Consider the following 18,156-nt stretch of genomic DNA (forward strand, 5'->3'; position numbering starts at 1 on the left):
TAGTAAAGGAGTTTTGCTATTTGGGGAGCAAAATAACTGATGATGGTCGAAGTAGAGAGGATATAAAATGTAGACTGGCAATGGCAAGGAAAGAGTTTCTGAATAAGAGAAATTTGTTAACATCGAGTATAGATTTAAGTGTCAGGAAGTCATTTTTGAAAGTATTTGTATGGAGTGTAGCCATGTATGGAAGTGAAACACGGACGATAAATAGTTTGGACAAGAAGAGAATAGAAGCTTTTGAAATGTGGTGCTACAGAAGAATGCTGAAGATTAGATGGGTAGATCACATAACTAATGAGGAAGTATTGAATAGGATTGGGGAGAAGAGAAGTTTGTGGCACAACTTGACTAGAAGAAGGGATCGGTTGGTAGGACATGTTCTGAGGCATCAAGGGATCACCAATTTAGTATTGTAGGGCAGCGTGGAGGGTAAATATCATAGAGGGATACCAAGAGATGAATACACTAAGCAGATTCAGAAGGATGTAGATTGTGGTAGGTACTGGGAGATGAAGAAGCTTGCACAGGATAGAGTAGCATGGAGAGCTGCATCAAACCAGTCTCAGGACTGAAGACCACAACAACGACGGCAAGCTGTATTTTGTCACTTGTCCATATATCATTCACGTGGAAAAATACCCTTTCACTAGCAGAATCAGTACGAAGTAGGCAGAAAAGAATCTCCACTAACTTGAGTAAATTTGAGAATGACACATAATTCTGGCTGAAATCGGAAATCATTTCAACCCATCTTTGACCTGGCAAACTGTTGTTAGCAGTCCACTCACTGATTTTTTCGCTGGTTACAAACTATTTGACAATGACATACTCTTCAAACATTTCACTGTCTACAAACTGAACACATGGCACGGTTTTGATAACTAGAGAAGTGGTTCTTTCACTGTTGTCCCATAAAGGTGTTTGATTTAATGTAAGCCAACTGCAGGACTCCAAGTTCTGGAAACTTTTTTCAGTTCCTTTCTCTAGCAGTTTCATAAAAAGGATAATACAGCGGTATGAAAACTGTTTACCTCTGCAGGAAGCAGACCTATTTCTGTTTCCAGAGTTTCAAGAATTGTTGGAAGAAAGTAGTCTTCAATTTTGGACTGCAAAATCGTTTTCAACTTACTAACACAATCACTCACTTCAAAAAGAATAACTGTCTGTTCTTCAAATTTTTTAACTGCTGCATTAAATGATGAAGGTTGACTGTGAACAAAGTATAATCGCACTTCATAAAAATTGTTTTGTAAGAAGTTTTGAGGCAACATTAGAACGGTGCCGCCAAACTGCAGCACTAACTACTGACTGCAACGTTCAAATGGCTCTGAGCACTATGGGACTTAACTGCTGTGGTCATAAGTCCCCTAGAACTTAGAACTACTTAAACCTAACTAACCTAAGGACAGCACACAACACCCAGCCATCACGAGGCAGAGAAAATCCCTGACCCCGCCGGGAATCGAACCCGGGAACCCGGGCGTGGGAAGCGAGAACGCTACCGCACGACCACGAGGTGCGGGCTGACTGCAACGTGTTCAGTTGGATATTTGCACATGAGTGTACGATGGATTCTCGAAGTTCGTCCAATGTGCGTGGCTTTTGTTGATAAACGACGTCCTTTAGTGTTCCCCACAGGTAAAAGTCCAGAGGAGTTAGGTCTGGGGAACGTGGTGGATACTCCACAGCACCTCTACGGCCTATACAACTTCCTGGTAGATTTTCGTCGAGATACGCCTTAACACGATTTTGGTAGTGAACTGGGGCACCATCGTATTGAAAGTAAAATCTTCCGTCTCCATGCAAGTCTAGGATTGCAGGTAAAATGGATGTCTGAAGCTTCTGAAGGTACACCTCATCGGCAATTGTGCCGTCAAAGAAGAATGGCCCAATCAAGACCCGGTAAGACAGCCCATATCACACATTTACTCTTGACATATTCACAGCTTTGTCTACATGGACGTTCGGATTTTCGGCGCCCCAGTAAATGCAATTGTGGTGATTTACTGTACCACTGAGTTGAACTGTGCCTCATCAGACCACACAATATTCTCTGCAAACTCTTCATCGTTGCGCACCATGTTAGTAAACCACTCGGAGTACTCCATTCCACGATCTGGGTCGTCCTCGTTCATTGCGTGTAGCAATCGTGGGATGTAGCACTTCCACTTTGCTGTATTCAAAATTCGCCGAACACTTGAGCGACTCACTCGAGTTTCACAGGCACACTGTCTCACAGACTTTTGTGGTGAGCGAGTGAATTGTTGTAACACACGACGGGAGTTAGCTGGATTTGTTACTATTACAGGTCGTCCAGATCGTTGTTTGTGTACATCTTTAACGCAGCCTTCGGCTTCAAATTTGTCTCGAATGCGACGAAACGTTAAACGTGTCGGTGGCTCTGTATGACACTCATTTCGCCATTGCCGTTGAACCTCATTAATGTTTTCGCACTTAAAATACCACTTCAAAACTGACTTCCTTTCATCGAATGTAAGCCTTGTGCCAGACCTGTTTACTCGAGTAACTAGATGCAAGTAAGAATAAAACACTGACTATCTGGCGACTGTCATCTGACAAAACAAAACAATGCAATACAACGCTTGTGTGGCGATTGCCGGAACTACAAACTATTACACTACCAAAGATGAGACAACTCCGTCAATTAGTTTGCCAGTTATGGACTTTTAAACAGTGGATACATTTTTGGACTCCTCTCTATGTTACCTAGACAAATGTACTCCCGAAATTGCATTAGTCTACATTAATTATTTTTTAGTGTTGCGATTTTTTCCCGTCAGTGTGCTATAAGCCCATGCGTGTTGCACCAGCAACCAACCCACGTTCAAAGGTGGTCAAGTAACAATGTGCTGACTATACACATGTGTCTGACTGACTGCCCAGATATCATAAATACACTCGCCCTATACCCAGTATCTATCCGTAATGATCTGCCATCGCACACGGTTCTTATTCAAGTGGGGCAGGCCATCCTGTGACATTTGGCCTCACAGTTTACTGTGCCTGCGTTCTGACACACACACAGCACATTGTACCTTTTCATTGTCCTTTCTTCGGGTGTACTACGAGAGTACTAAAATGGCTGAAAGACGACGAGTTTGCATGGTTGCAGGAAATTTACTGACAGATACACTACTGGCCATTAAGACTGCTACACCACGAAGATGACGTGCTACAGACGCGAAATTTAACCGACAGGAAGAAGATGCTATGATATGCAAATGATTAGCTTTTCAGAGCATTCACAGAAGGTTGGCGCCGGTGGCAACACATACAACGTGCTGTCATGAGGAAAGTTTCCAACCGATTTCTCATACACAAACAGCAGTTGACCGGCGTTGCCTGGTGAAACGTTGTTGTGATGCCTCTTGTAAGGAGGAGAAATGCGTACCATCACGTTTCCGACTTTGATAAAGGTCGGATTGTAGCCTATCGCGATTGCGGATTATCATATTGCGACATTGCTGTTCGCGTTGGTCGAGATCCAGTGACTGTTAGCAGAATATGGAATCGGTGGGTTCAGGAGGGTAATACGGAACGCCGTGCTGGATCCCAACGGCCTCGTATCACTAGTAGTTGAGATGACAGGCATCTTATCCGCATGGCTGTAACGGATCGTGCAGCCACGTCTCGATCCCTGAGTCAACGGATGGGGACGTTTGCAAGACAACAACCATCTGCACGAGCAGTTCGACGACGTTTTCAGCAGCATGGACTATCAGCTCGGAAACCATGGCTGCAGTTACCCTTAACGCTGCATCTCAGACAGGAGCGCCTGCGATGGTGTACTCAACGACGAACCTGGGTGCACGAATGGCAAAACGTCTTTTTTTTCGGATGAATCCATGTTCTGTTTACAGCATCATGATGGTCGCATCCTTATTTGGCGACATCGCTGTGAACGCACATTGGAAGCGTGTATTCGTCATCGCCATACTGCCGTATCAGCCGGCGTGATGATATGGGGAGCTATTGGTTACACGTCTCGGTCACCTCTTGTTCGCATTGACTGCGGACGTTAAATTTCAGATGTGTTACGACCCGTGGCTCTACGCTTCACTCGATCCCTGCGAAACCCTGCATTTCAGCAGGATAATGCACGACCGCATGTTGCAGGTCCTGTACGGGCCTTTCTGGATACAGAAAATGTTCGACTGCTGCCCTGGCCAGCACATTCTCCAGCTCTCTCATCAACTGAAAACGTCTGGTCAATGATGGCCGAGCAACTGGCTCGTCACAATACGCCAGTCACTACTCTTGATGAACTGTGGTATCGTGTTGAAGCTGCACGGGCAGGTGTACCTGTACACGCCATCCAAGCTCTGTTTGATTCAATGCCCAGGCGTACGAAGGGCGTTATTACGGCCCGAGGTGGTTGTTGTGGGTACTGATTCCTCAGGATCTATGCCCCCAAATTGCGTGAAAATGTAATCACATGTCAGTTCTAGCATAATATATTTGTCCAACGAACAACCGTTTATCATCTGCATTTCTTCTTGGTGTAGCAATTTCAATAGCCAGTAGTGTATGAACAAAGTAGTAGGGTAGAGTAGCGTCTCGTATATTCTGTTTCAGAGTTAACAGGAAGTTGCGCCTCGTTAGGCGCCGTCCGTGGTGAAGCCGATGTCCATGTGGTGGTCCTCGATCAGCCCCGCCACGGACCTTTTCGGGGGCCCTGACAAGGGCCCGGACTTGCCGTGGCTGTGCGCCAGCAGTCCAGCCAGAGACGTGGTTGGGGGCCCCGCCCACTGGGGCTCATCCCCGCGTTGTTCCTTCGCCAGCTCCTCTGCCGACTCCTTTGGGGGCGCCGTGCAGGGACAGATCTGGTCCTGGCAGCCGCAGAGGTTGCGCTCGTCCGGCAGGCAGTCGATCATCGCCAGGAACTCGTTCAGCAGCCGCCTGTATCTGCAGAGAAGAAGAAAACGCTGTGCGCTGTACGCAACCAACAGTGTACTTCTATCGGCCGTCACGAAAATAGGCACCTCGAAGTCACCTCGCCGTCCTACAGCATTGCCAATTCATGACAATTTCAAATATTAGCAGAATTTCCGAAAAGATACTGGACATCGCTGTTGTTAGTCTAGAATATAATGGCATATTTTCCAAAACAAAATTAGTGCCTTGAGGGTATATTTGTTCTGTCATCGCAACTACAAAAATGCGTGTTTTTTTCACCAGACGCGTTCCGCTTTATTGAGGTAAAGCATCATCAGGGGTCTGTAATTAAATTATTTACTTTTTGATTTGCTTTTATATCGAAAAACAGTCCGTTAAGAATATGTTGATTTGTACTTACGAACTATTTTTCGATCTAAAAACAAATCGATATATAAATAATTTAATTACAGACCACTGATGATGCTTTACCTCAATAAAGCGAAACGCGTCTCGTGAAAAAAAAAATCACGCATTTTTGTAGCTGCAATGACAGAACAAAAATACCCTTAAGAGTTGTAAAGGAGCTACGCACTATGGCCACACAAATGAAGAATTTAAAATTAATGTTATCTACTATGGAAAACAAAGAACTAACATTTTCACCAAAAATATATCTATTCAAAAAAAGCAGATAAAAATTCGCTTGACTTCTTGCTGAGTGACAATGTCCACTCCTTCCAGATTAACAATGTAAGTGTAGATCAGATATGCCTTGAATTCAAAGGAATAGTATCGATAGCAGTTGAGTGGTTTGTACCAAATAAGTTAACAAATGACAGAGCTGATCCCCCGTGGTATACAAAACAGGACATAACACTGTTGCTGAAACAACGAAAAAGGCGTGCCAAATTTAAACGAACACAAGATTCTCAAGATTGGTCATAATTTACATAAGGTCGAAATTTAGTGCGGCCTTCAATGAGAGATGCTTGTAATGGTTTCTGCAACGAAGCTTTGGCGCCGAACCTTGAAAAAAATCCGAAGAGATTCTGGTCGCGCGTAACGAATGCTAGCGGCAAGACACAAACAATGCCTTGTCTGCGTGACAGCAATGAAATACTGCCGATGACAGTGCTGCTGAAGCACAGCCTTCCGAAGTTCCTTCAGAAAAGTAGACGAAGTAAATATTCTAGAATTCGAATCAAGAACAGCTGCCAATATGAGCAACTTATAGTCCGTTGAAAATTAGTTGCGACTTTTGACGTTTTGCTCACCGGAGGGCACATGACGCCGTTGCCTAGGTAACACCAATGGCGAGCCAGCTTTCCCTACCACGCCGCGAGCAGTTCGGTTGGTAAAGCACCCTGTTGCCACGCCGTGGATGTCGTGCCGCGCTTAGATGCCCTACGTATATTAGCTCTCGTTGTAAAGTGATATTGTTTGGTGCTGAAGTGTTCTGCAGTAATCACGTATTGAACTAGTGTCTTGTGTTTACGTCTCATTAATAAAAACAGTGTAGCACATTTGAACACGAGATTCAGAATAAAATTGGCCGTCCGAGCATGTTCATCGGGTATGAAGATAATGCTGTTCTGCGTAATATTCCTCTGAATTCTCATTCGAATGAGCATTGCGCCGTACCACTCCGATGTGATAGATAAAGCTTCAACAATGGAGGAAAGCGATTATTTTGCTCTGGATACAAAGAAATGTTCCGTTGGATAAAGGTGAACATACTTTGCGTAACCCGGAATTAACGGAAGTTTTGTAAAAGATAAAAACTCTACGCTGCTAGGTCGACGAACTGGATGACCCCAAAGGGCACAGTTTAATCAGGCTCATTTAAATCTGACTGAGAATATATAAGCCTAGATTAAAAGTAATGTGGCTGAGGAGACCTGTATTCACGAAGGATTATGACAGGTTTTGATTAATACTAACTTCTCTTGTGCCATATCTAAACACATCAGAGCTTACAAATATTCATCTCACTACCATTGTAATGCAGTTGAAATTGTTACAGAGTCCTAAAACAGTGTGTTATTAAACTAACAACTGAGTGTAAGACAGGTCATTAGGTACGAGAAAGCCCATTCTCGTTATTAAACTAAACTTGTAATTTCTTCACTTATATTGTTGCACAGCCCACAGCAAACCTCGTGTCACCAGCTATTGATAGTCCTTAAATGTTATATTATTTCATCCAAAAAACTGTAGTTGCTTGAATATCGCGTTAAGTATGGTCAAACGACGATTCTCCAGAGTGAACTACTTTTTTAAATGCCAAATGTAAAACTTCGGCTTTACTTTTGCAATCTTCTACTGCCACAACAGTCTCGTCAACGAGTGACTGGATAGAAGCGTTAGACGCACTTAGCGATTTTACGTAGGACCAGATTTTTCTAGGGATTTCAGGCAGATCTTCTGCCAAGGTATGACTGTGGTAGCTGTTGTATGCTTCCCGCATCAATCTTTTTATAGACACACGAATTTCTAATAAGTTTTGCCTGTCGTCATTTGCGCGTTCTCTTTTGAACCAAGAGTGCGACAGCTTTTGCTTCCTCAGCATGTTTCGAACTTCGTTGTTAAAATACGGTAGAACTTTTCCTTCGTTAATCCGCTTACTCTGCGCATACTTCTCCAGAACATCTTTTTAAACTTTAACCATAATTCCTCTACGCTTATCGTACTGGAGCTAAATGATGTCAGTTCATTGTATAAGTGGGATGATAACAACTGTCTAGCTGCTCTTTCCAGCAGACGTATTCTCCCAGCCTTCTTGATTGATTTATTAACTTTAGTAACCAAAGTAGTATGATGACATCATGGTCAATAATCCATGTCTCTATACTGATGACGTCGATCAGGTCAGGCCAGTTTGTAGCTACAAGATCTAAAATATTTCAATTGTCGGTAGCCTGTCGAACTAGCTGCTCGATACAGTTTTCGGAATACGTTGAAAGATCTCTGTTAGATTCCTTTCATGCTATTTTCCTCGATCTATTGTTGTTTATGTCATACATCCCACCACTAAATTTACTGTTCAAAATGGTTCAAATGGCTCTGAGCACTATGGGACTTAACATCTGAGGTCATCAGTCCCCTAGAACTTAGAACTACTTAAAGCTAACTAACCTAAGGACATCATACACATCCATGCCCGAGGCAGCATTCGAACCTGCGACCGTAGCAGCAGCGCGGTTCCAGACTGAAGCACCTAGAACCGCTCGACCACACAAATTTACTGTGGTATTTCTAAATTTATCTGGAAGGAGACTGAGCAGTGGAATATGTTACATTCACACATAAACACGAACAACTTGTCGTACAACACTTTCAAACACATTTTTATATGTAATTCCTGTCATACAGTTTCATATGGAACTCACAGCCATCCCCTTTACATAGTGTATAAGATGTCTTAAGATATTGTCATCTCCTTCCCTTCTGGTGTGAAAGGACGAATGAGTGAGTGTATTTGTAGTTGCATGCTCGGCGGTAACAGAGAAATCTGTCTGTTAGAGAACAATAGGACCAACGTATGAGTAGGTAGCTACGATTTCTAATGCAAAGAGGTTTATCTCCTTGGTGTGGTCCTGTCCGTCCCTTGTCAAGTTGGTACAGGAAGCTGCCTCTCTAGTCGCTTCCTATGGTATCTGTGGGACACCCTCGGAAGGGGCCCACGCTACTGAGACTGCGGCCAGTTTCTGAAGTGGTAAGATTGCCGGCTAAGCGCGTGTCTAGTCAATCCGAAGGACAATGGAATTCTTAAGTTCAGCCTAACTGAAAAAATAATCACTTTTGTTACAAGCCAACATCGAAAATGTTTTTATATTATTTTAAATCGAGACGCACTGCAGTTTCAGTGTTAGTTTCAGAATGTATTGCGGTAGTGGCTTTGTCCCCGCTCGAATAAAGGAAAGTGTAAGAACGTGGAGACGAGGAGTAATTGTAATTAAGATCATCGCTCTTTAGTGTGAACGTGCTTGTGATTGTAAGCTTTCCTCTCGATAAAATTTTTCGAATTACTAAGTTTTCTTTATCTTCAACCCACACGTGGTGCGTGCTTTGTGGTACCAGTATCACGTGCTCGTAAAATTGTTTGACCCATCAAGTCAGTACTATGGCGTTAGTAACGCAGTTCCGAAGTTTCTCTTGTAACTAATGTTTCGATTTAATTTTTTTATTATTAAAAATATTGTGGAATTACACATTTCTGTAAATCTAGTTGACCACGTGGGGCATGTGGTGTAGTAACAAAACTGGCCCTCAGCTACTCTTTTGGATAATATTTCGGGTATTCAAACGTAATTAATCGGTACGACGAGCATTTCTTCCTGTTTCACATTCTTTTTGAAAGATTTCGTAGACCATTTGGTAAGGTTGTGGATATATCGAATCACGTTTTCTTTGTATAAACTTACTATACCAGTCTGTGGTTATCCATTAGGAACAGGCCTACGGTACGAGCGGAATTTGTCTCAAATAGTATATATTGGTTGTGGTTCTTTTCCTTTTGTGTACCCTTCAACGATCTTTGAGTGTTAGTTTTGAATGCGATATTGCACCCTGTTTCCTATTCTTTGTTTCTTACTATTTTTTTGTTTCCTGTTCTCAGAAAGTCACGTTTTCCTAACAGTAAATAAGGCACCAACTTTGAGTCAGGCTAAGCATGCTGTATGTTTCGTTGAACACTAATAAACTTTAAAATAAATATCAAAGTTTGAACGTCCTTTATTTTTCTTTAATTTAATTTTCCCTATCGTCTGTTTAGTTAAAATTACAATTAAAATTTTATAAAAATGAGCTGATAGTATGCGTGACTATTCCGTAAACTGTAAATTCATAACAGTACTAAAAATTTGTCAGTCACGCACGGATACTTTCCACACTAGGTGCAAAGGGTTTTTACAAACACTAGGCTCATTATAAAGTGTTCAAAAGACTGTCTGTCTGTACCCCCTGTAATGAAACCATACACGTCCCAGTACATGTTCGGCAGGTTCAAGCTGTCTCCCATTAATATTGCATCATCTGGGTGTTTCGGCGCTACTGACCGTAGACTTTCTTTCAATGACTCTACAATTATGAACGGTTGTGTAATCTGTGCGTGTAACACAAGTAGTTTGATCACGTGAGTCCTTCCTGCGCTCTGTGAGGGTGTACGCGGCTGTACAGGCGATGTGGCTTTCACAGGCACTGCTTACGTAATCCGTTTCTTAGTCACTGGAGTCCCCAATAATTCTCCTGACATATCGAACGCCTTCATCTTTCCATAACTGCGATACAACATTAAATACGTCTATCATCTTGAGCGTACTTTCGCATACCACTAAATCTTTCTCCATCTTCTTGTTCATTCGCGCCTTATGACTTGCATCTTATACAAAACTACTCTGCATTCAAGAGGAGATTAAATCTTTACCTGGTATCATCGGAATTGCTTACCTCTCGCTATCACACAGATTTATTTCTGTCTGTTTCAGGTAACCAATATCTACGTCACATTGTAAAGTAACCATGCTTTTCTCGTCTCTTTCTCTTTTCTTCCTTCTGTTTCATCTGCTAATCTTACACTATTATTTCTTGCTCTTCCTCTGACCAGTTAACTCTCCTCCACACTCATTTCTTCTATACTGTTGCCACATATTCTATTAGAGACGTTCCACACATTCGAGAAGAACATAAAGAAGGGACTGGTTAATAAAATGTTAATAAGAGTAACATTTGGTAATTTTGAGTGTTATTGTTACCATTATGTACTGCTCCTACACTACACAAATTGTAATGTTGAGCTCACTCAGGATCTCTGTTAAGATGCGAGAGAGGGTCTGTGAGCCCCAACATTTCCACGTGAAATAAATAAAGAAATGAATAAAACAGGAGAAATTGAAAATTCTCTGTCAAAATATCAACTCTCAAAATAACTCTTTCTTCCACGTATTGTGAATCGTAAGCAGATAGCAAAGATATTCTGTACCAAATGAACGATTACTGGATGCACCACAGTCTTTGACTTGCTGAGAAAGTGTGTCTGACAAGAGATACTTTGGGAACAGAGGTGCGAGCCAGTAGTAAGCCAATGCGGCCGCGTGGTCTCATCGTTGTGTCCCGTCTGAACTACACAACGCGGTCTGGTCTGTTCCTCCCTGCCTTTCTGCCTGGTCTTCCATGAATGGGTCTGTCAGTTAGTCCACTTTTTTGTTCTGGACAATTGATGTAGTGACCTGCTTTTAAGTTCCTTTATGTTATTCATTGTCATGTAACGAGTTATAAAGGTATGGTGAGATTTCAGCTACCACTTTGGTAACTTACCGTGGCACTTGCTTGCAGCATTTACAGGTCTTTAATGTACCTTTACATGTGTTTAAACTTAACGTTCCTTTCAGTGAAGTAATTAGTTTTCGATCAACACAGTACAGAAACGCGTTTTCTGTAATTCGTCTGAATAGTAGACGTTCTGAATTTCTATATTTTACTTCTTGACCTTTTAAATATTATTTCTTAAATTAAGTTTTAATTTATTTTCTTTTGTTTGCAGCTGTTGGTATGTAGATTTTCGCATGCAGACTACACATAATGGACTTTTCAAGTTTTAATTACTTAAATAGATGTCCAAAATAGTGTGTGATGGTATCACAACGAATAAATAGAAAATACTGTAAGCTGTAAGACACGTAGCACAATGTTTCGTACGAGAGCCATTTGTAGTGGATACCATATTTTTTGAGTGTAATCCGTAATTAGATATGTAAGTCAGAGACTATGTTCGATCATGACGTTTGAATTTTAAACAAAGTTTCGTAGGACAGGCCTTAAGTGCGTTTGAAATTGGATTAGAGTGTCTAGTTAGTAAATATGTCAGGCCATGATATTTGTGTTGCCCCCCCATGAACCATGGACCTTGCCGTTGATGGGGAGGCTTGCGTGCCTCAACGATACAGATAGCCGTACCGTAGGTGCAACCACAACGGAGGGGTATCTGTTGAGAGGCCAGACAAACGTGTGGTTCCTGAAGAGGGGCAGCAGTCTTTTCAGTAGTTGCAGGGACAACAGTCTGGATGATTGACTGATCTGGCCTTGTAACACTAACCAAAATGGCCTTGCTGTTCTGGTACTGCGAACGGCTGAAACCAAGGGGAAATTACAGCCGTAATTTTTCCCGAGGGCATGCAGCTTTACTGTATGATTAAATGATCTCTTGGGTAAAATATTCCGGAGGTAAAATAGTCCCCGATTCGGATCTCCGGACGGGTACTACTCAAGAGGACGTTGTTATCAGGAGAAAGAAAACTGGCGTTCTACGGATCGGAGCGTGGAATGTCAGATCCCTTAATCGGGCAGGTAGGTTAGAAAATTTAAAAAGGGAAATGGATAGGTTAAAGTCAGATATAGTGGGAATTAGTGAAGTTCGGTGGCAGGAGGAACAAGACTTTTGGTCAGGTGAATGCAGGGTTATAAATACAAAATCAAATAGGGGTAATGTAGAAGTAGGTTTAATAATGAATAAAAAAATAGGAGTACGGCTAAGCTATTACAAACAGCATAGTGAACGCATTATTGGGGCCAAGATAGACACGAAGTCCACGCCTACTACAGTAGTACAAGTTTATATGCCAAGTACCTCTGCAGATGACGAAGAAATTGATGAAATGTGTGATGAGATAAAAGAAATTATTCAGGTAGTGAAGGGAGACGAAAATTTAATAGTCATGGGTGACTGGAATTCAAGAGTAGGAAAAGGGAGAGAAGGAAACATAGTAGGTGAATATGGATTGGGGCTAAGAAATGAAAGAGGAAGCCGTCTGGTAGAATTTGGCACAGAGCATAACTTAATCATAGGTAACACCTGGTTCAAGAATCATGAAAGAAGGTTGTATACATGGAAGAACCCTGGAGATACTAAAAGGTATCAGATAGATTATATAATGGTAAGACAGAGATTTAGGAACGAGGTTTTAAATTGTACGACATTTCCAGGGGCAGATGTGGACTCTGACCACAATGTAGTGGTTACGAACTGTAGATTAAAACTGAAGAAACTGCAAAAAGGTGGGAATTTAAGGAGATGGGACCTGGATAAACTGACTAAACCATAGGTTGTACAGAGTTTCAGGGAGAGCATAAGGGAACAATTGACAGGAATGGGGGAAAGAAATACAGTAGAAGAAGAATGGGTAGCTTTGCGGGATGAAATAGTGAAGGCAGCAGAGGATCAAGTAGGTAAAAAGATGAGGGCTAGTAGAAACCCTTGGGTAACAGAAGAAATATTGAAATTAATTGATGAAAGGAGAAAATATAAAAATGCAGTAAATGAAGCAGGCAAAAAGGAATACAAAAGTCTCAAAAATGAGATCGACAAGAAGTGCAAAATGGCTAAGCATGGATGGATAGAGGACAAATGTAAGGATGTAGATGCGTATCTCACTAGGGGTAAGATAGATACTGCCTATAGGAAAATTAAAGAGACCTGTGGAGAAAGGAGAACCACTTGCATGAATATCAAGAGCTTTGATGGAAACAATGTTCTAAGCAAAGAAGGGAAAGCAGAAAGTTGGAAGGAGTATATAGAGGGTCTATACAAAGGCGATGTACTTGAGGACAATATTATGGAAATGGAAGAGGATGTAGGTGAAGATGAAATGGGAGATATGATACTGCGTGAAAAGTTTGACACAGCACTGAAAGACCTGAGTCGAAACAAGGCCCCCGGAGTGGACAACATTCCATTAGAACTACTGACAGCCTCGGGAGAGCCAGTCCTGACAAAACTGTACCATCTGGTGAGCAAGATGTATGAGAGAGGCGAAATACCCTCAGACTTCAAGAAGAATATAATAATTCCAAAAAAATAAAGACCCTATTTGTCGTTCGTGCGGGCCGCCATTTGCCTTGCCTTGCACCGAGCTGCCCTGCCGGCACACCTACGCACGCAAAATTTTAAAGAATGGAACATATCTCCGTTACCTTTCGCTCGCCATATTATTGACGATATTCTCTGAATAGTAAATTTTGACTAAGCGATGGGTATCCTTGTGGTCTTTTAAAGTTGTTGCACCTAATGAAATGGAAATGAGCGTTTGGCTTCATTGGCCGGGAGGCCCCTTGCGCGGCAGGTCCGGCCGCCTTGGTGCAGGTCTCACTACATTCGACGCAACACTGGGCGACCTGCACGCCGGGTAGGGATGAAATGATGATGAAGACAACACAACACCCAGTCCCTGAGTGGAGAAAATCTCCGGCCCAGCAGGGAGTCGAACCCGGGCCCGTAGGACGTCCATTCGTCACGCTGATCACTCAGCTATCGGGGCGGACGTTGCACCAAATGACGCGGCTTTAGGCCGCGAGACGGGTTGTGCTTTAATAAAAAACAATTTTACAATCTGTCAGCAAAGTTCTTCCTAACATCATGCCTTTCAACAGCTGCGCTTGTTCGGAATATAAAATAGTTGGTCTCCTATTTTAATTAGATGCCCTCATTGGCCATACATGCGCACTTTACCATGAAATGCCTGTGTTACGTTGAAATACGTAACGGGTACAAGCGATACTAGAATTTGTATTTGTGTAATACTTGTACATTTTTGTTGTCATTCACTGTATTGATTCAGGTTTACTAAATGTACTTAGACTCATCCATATTTAAAACGCGGCACACCCATTGGCTGTGGACGTGAGCTTGTACTACGTCTGTTCAAAAAATTTCGGAACATTCGTAATTTCATGCCAGTTGTGGGTTGGTGCGAAATGTAACCGGCAACACATCTGTGTTTAATGCGTAACTGCCGGAAGTTTCATTGTTGTATGTCTGTCAGTTATTGTTCAGTGCTGTATTGAGAAGCAAGTTGTGTCGCACAGGTTGTGAATTTCGAGATGGCAGAGTCAGAGGAGCAATGCGTCTGCATTATATTTTGTGTGAAACTGAAGAAAACCTCTACAGAGACACACAAAATGACGCAGGAAGCCTACGGTGATGAATGCTTAATCTGTAATCGGTGTTACGAATGGTTCACACGGTTTAACAACGGCCGGACGGAAGTTAAAGATGACCCTCCTTCAGGGTGCCCTTCGACGCCTACCGACCACACTCACTTCAGGAACATCTACAGGGCTATTACAAATGATTGAAGCGATTTCATAAATTCACTGTAGCTCCATTCATTGACATAAGGTCACGACACACTACATATACGTAGAAAAACTCATAAAGTTTTGTTCGGCTGAAGCCGCACTTCAGGTTTCTGCCGTCAGAGCTCTCGAGAGCGCAGTGAGACAAAATGGCGACAGGAGCCGAGAAAGCGTATGTCGTGCTTGAAATGCACTCACATCAGTCAGTCATAACAGTGCAACGACACTTCAGGACGAAGTTCAACAAAGATCCACCAACTGCTAACTCTATTCGGCGATGGTATGCGTAGTTTAAAGCTTCTGGATGCCTCTGTAAGGGGAAATCAACGGGTTGGCCTGCAGTGAGCGAAGAAACGGTTGAACGCGTGCGGGCAAGTTTCACGCGTAGCCCGCGGAAAATTGGCTCATGCCAGAACTGGAGACCGACAGCGCCGACTTCATCTTTCAACAGGATGGTGCTCCACCGCACTTCCATCATGATGTTCGGTATTTCTTAAACAGGAGATTGGAAAACCGATGGATCGGTCGTGGTGGAGATCATGATCAGCAATTCATGTCATGGCCTCCACGCTCTCCCGACTTAACCCCATGCGATTTCTTTCTGTGGGGTTATGTGAAAGATTCAGTGTTTAAACCTCCCCTACCAGGAAACGTGCCAGAACTGCGAGCTCGCATCAACGATGCTTTCGAACTCATCGGTGGGGACATGCTGCGCCGAGTGTGGGAGGAACTTGATTTTCGGCTTGATGTCTGCCGAATCACTAAAGGGGCACATATCGAACATTTGTGAATGCCTAAAAAAACTTTTTGAGTTTTTGTATGTGTGTCCAAAGCATTGTGAAAATATCTCAAATAATAAAGTTATTGTAGAGCTGTGAAATCGCTTCAGTCATTTGTAATAACCCTGTACTAAATTATGCGTGCCGATTGAAGACTGACTGTCCGAGATATTGCAGAAGAATGTAACGTTTCAGTTGGTTCAATTCTTGCCATGCCAAAACAGTAGATGCCGCTCTTAATGATACTTGTCGTATCATCACCGGGTGCCTGAAGCCTACTCTTCTGGATAAACTGTACAGCCTCGCGGGAATTGCACCCCCCGACATCCGCTGATAGGTAGAAGCAAAAAGTGAGAAGAAAAAAATGAGAAACTTCTGAAGCTCACCCCCTATATTGCTATCAACCAGCAAACCCACGACTAAAAGCCAGAAAGAGCTTCCTCAGATCTACCGGGGCTCTAGTTGAGACACCACAGCAATGCCGAATTGAACTATGGCGTGCAAGGCTTACCAGTACTGTGGGATGGATTACACCGAGCGAAAGACTACCACCCGGCTACACAGAGAATTGGAGTACATGGAGATCCCTCAACAGACTACGCTCGGGTGTCACGAAATGTAAGAGCAATTTGACTAAATGGGTTTTCCTAGAGCAGCCGCCACTCTGAGAGTGTGCACACGACCTTCCACCTGCTCCAGTGTACCCAATGTCCAGCAACATGCACAGCAGAAGACCTGCTATATGCAACGCCAGATGCAATAGAGGTCGCTAACGTCTGGGCGGCAAAAGTGTAAATAATTATGTTGTAAATATATACACACATGACGTGTAAATATGGCTCTGAGCACTATGGGACTATGGTCATCAGTCCCCTAGAACTTAGAACTACTTAAACCTAACTAACCTAAGGACAGCACACAACACCCAGCCATCACGAGGCAGAGAAAATCCCTGACCCCGCCGGGAATCGAACCCGGGAACCCGGGCGTGGGAAGTGAGAACGCTACCGCACGACCACGAGATGCGGGCTGACGTGTAAATATTGTACATTATTTTATACATCGTAAATGCTTCTGACACGAATAAATAAATAAATGTCATGAACTCCTGGCACAGTATCTTGCAATGCATCGTATCGCTGCCAAGTTCGTTCCACGGCTCATGAGTCAGTACTAGAAAGAACTTTGCCTAGCAATCTGTAAAACATTTTTGATCGCGCAAGTGAGAACGAGATGTTTCTTAAGAGAATCGTAACTGGTGATGAGACGTGGGTCTACGATTATGATGTTGAGACCAAGTTCAGTCTCCGCAAAGGGTCGAATGGTTCAAATGGCTCTGAGCACTATGGGACTTAACATCTATGGTCATCAGTCCCCTAGAACTTAGAACTACTTAAACCTAACTAACCTAAGGACATCACACACATCCATGCCCGAGGCAGGATTCAAACCTGCGACCGTATCAGTCGCGCAGTTCCGGACTGAGCGCCTAGAACCGCTAGACAACCGCGGCCGGCGCAAAGGGTCGGGAAAGGTTCTCAATGACTAAAAAAAGCTCGTCAGGTGAGGTCAAACGTTAAAACCATGCTGATAATTTTCTTTGACTTCGAAGGATTGGTTCACCATGAATTCATGCCACAGGGACAAACTGTTAATCAATGGTACTACTGGGATGTGTTGCGACGCCTGCAAGAAAATGTGATAAGGAAGCGACCTGCAATGTGGCGAGATAATTCACGGCTCTTGCATCACGATAACGCATCCGCACATCCATCCCTGTTTATAAGTGACTATTGCGCAATAAACGACATCACTGTCCTGCCTCATCCTCCGTACGCTCCTGACTTGGCTGTTGTGGACCTTTTTCTTATTTCCAAAGTGGAAAACCGCATTGAGAGGACAAATTTGCAACTTCAGACGAGACGAAGGAAAATTCGCAGACGGCGCTTCGCGCGATCCAGAAAAAGATGTTCCAAGACTGCTTCCGGAAGTGGAAACGGCGTTGGGAGCGAAGTTTCAATTGTGAGGGAGAGTATTTCGAAGGAGACCATGCACAATAACTAAAAGAAAAACGTAGAAAAATTTTTTGGACGAACTTCCTGAATTTTTCGAACAGACCTGGTACCATGGCGCGACGCTAGCGCCATCGAAAGTTTCGTGGTGCTGTTGGATATGTGTACCTCCAGTAAGATTTTGAATTGGTAACGGCCATGTGTGGATTGTGGCATACATTCTGCAACCATTTATTAAGCATGAGTTGCCACTTTGATATTTAGTATTGAGATCAGGCACAGTCAGTACAGGTATATGAGAACGAAATCTTTCGCGACGGCACTGATATGTAAAA

At 43.0% G+C, this 18,156-nt stretch overlaps 1 protein-coding gene across 1 annotated transcript in view; it reads right to left on the reverse strand.

Annotated features, from left to right (window-relative positions):
* Nucleotides 1-4,622: 4,622 nt before the first annotated feature.
* The window catches only part of LOC126092681 (uncharacterized), a 35,976-nt gene continuing 22,442 nt past the window's right edge, over nucleotides 4,623-18,156 (reverse strand). The window contains exon 5 of the mRNA XM_049908403.1: nucleotides 4,623-4,929. Coding sequence (XP_049764360.1) covers nucleotides 4,623-4,929 — 307 coding nt within the window. The remainder of the gene's footprint in view (nucleotides 4,930-18,156) is intronic.

Source organism: Schistocerca cancellata, chromosome 7, assembly GCF_023864275.1.
Source record: "Schistocerca cancellata isolate TAMUIC-IGC-003103 chromosome 7, iqSchCanc2.1, whole genome shotgun sequence".
Lineage (NCBI taxonomy): Eukaryota > Metazoa > Arthropoda > Insecta > Orthoptera > Acrididae > Schistocerca > Schistocerca cancellata.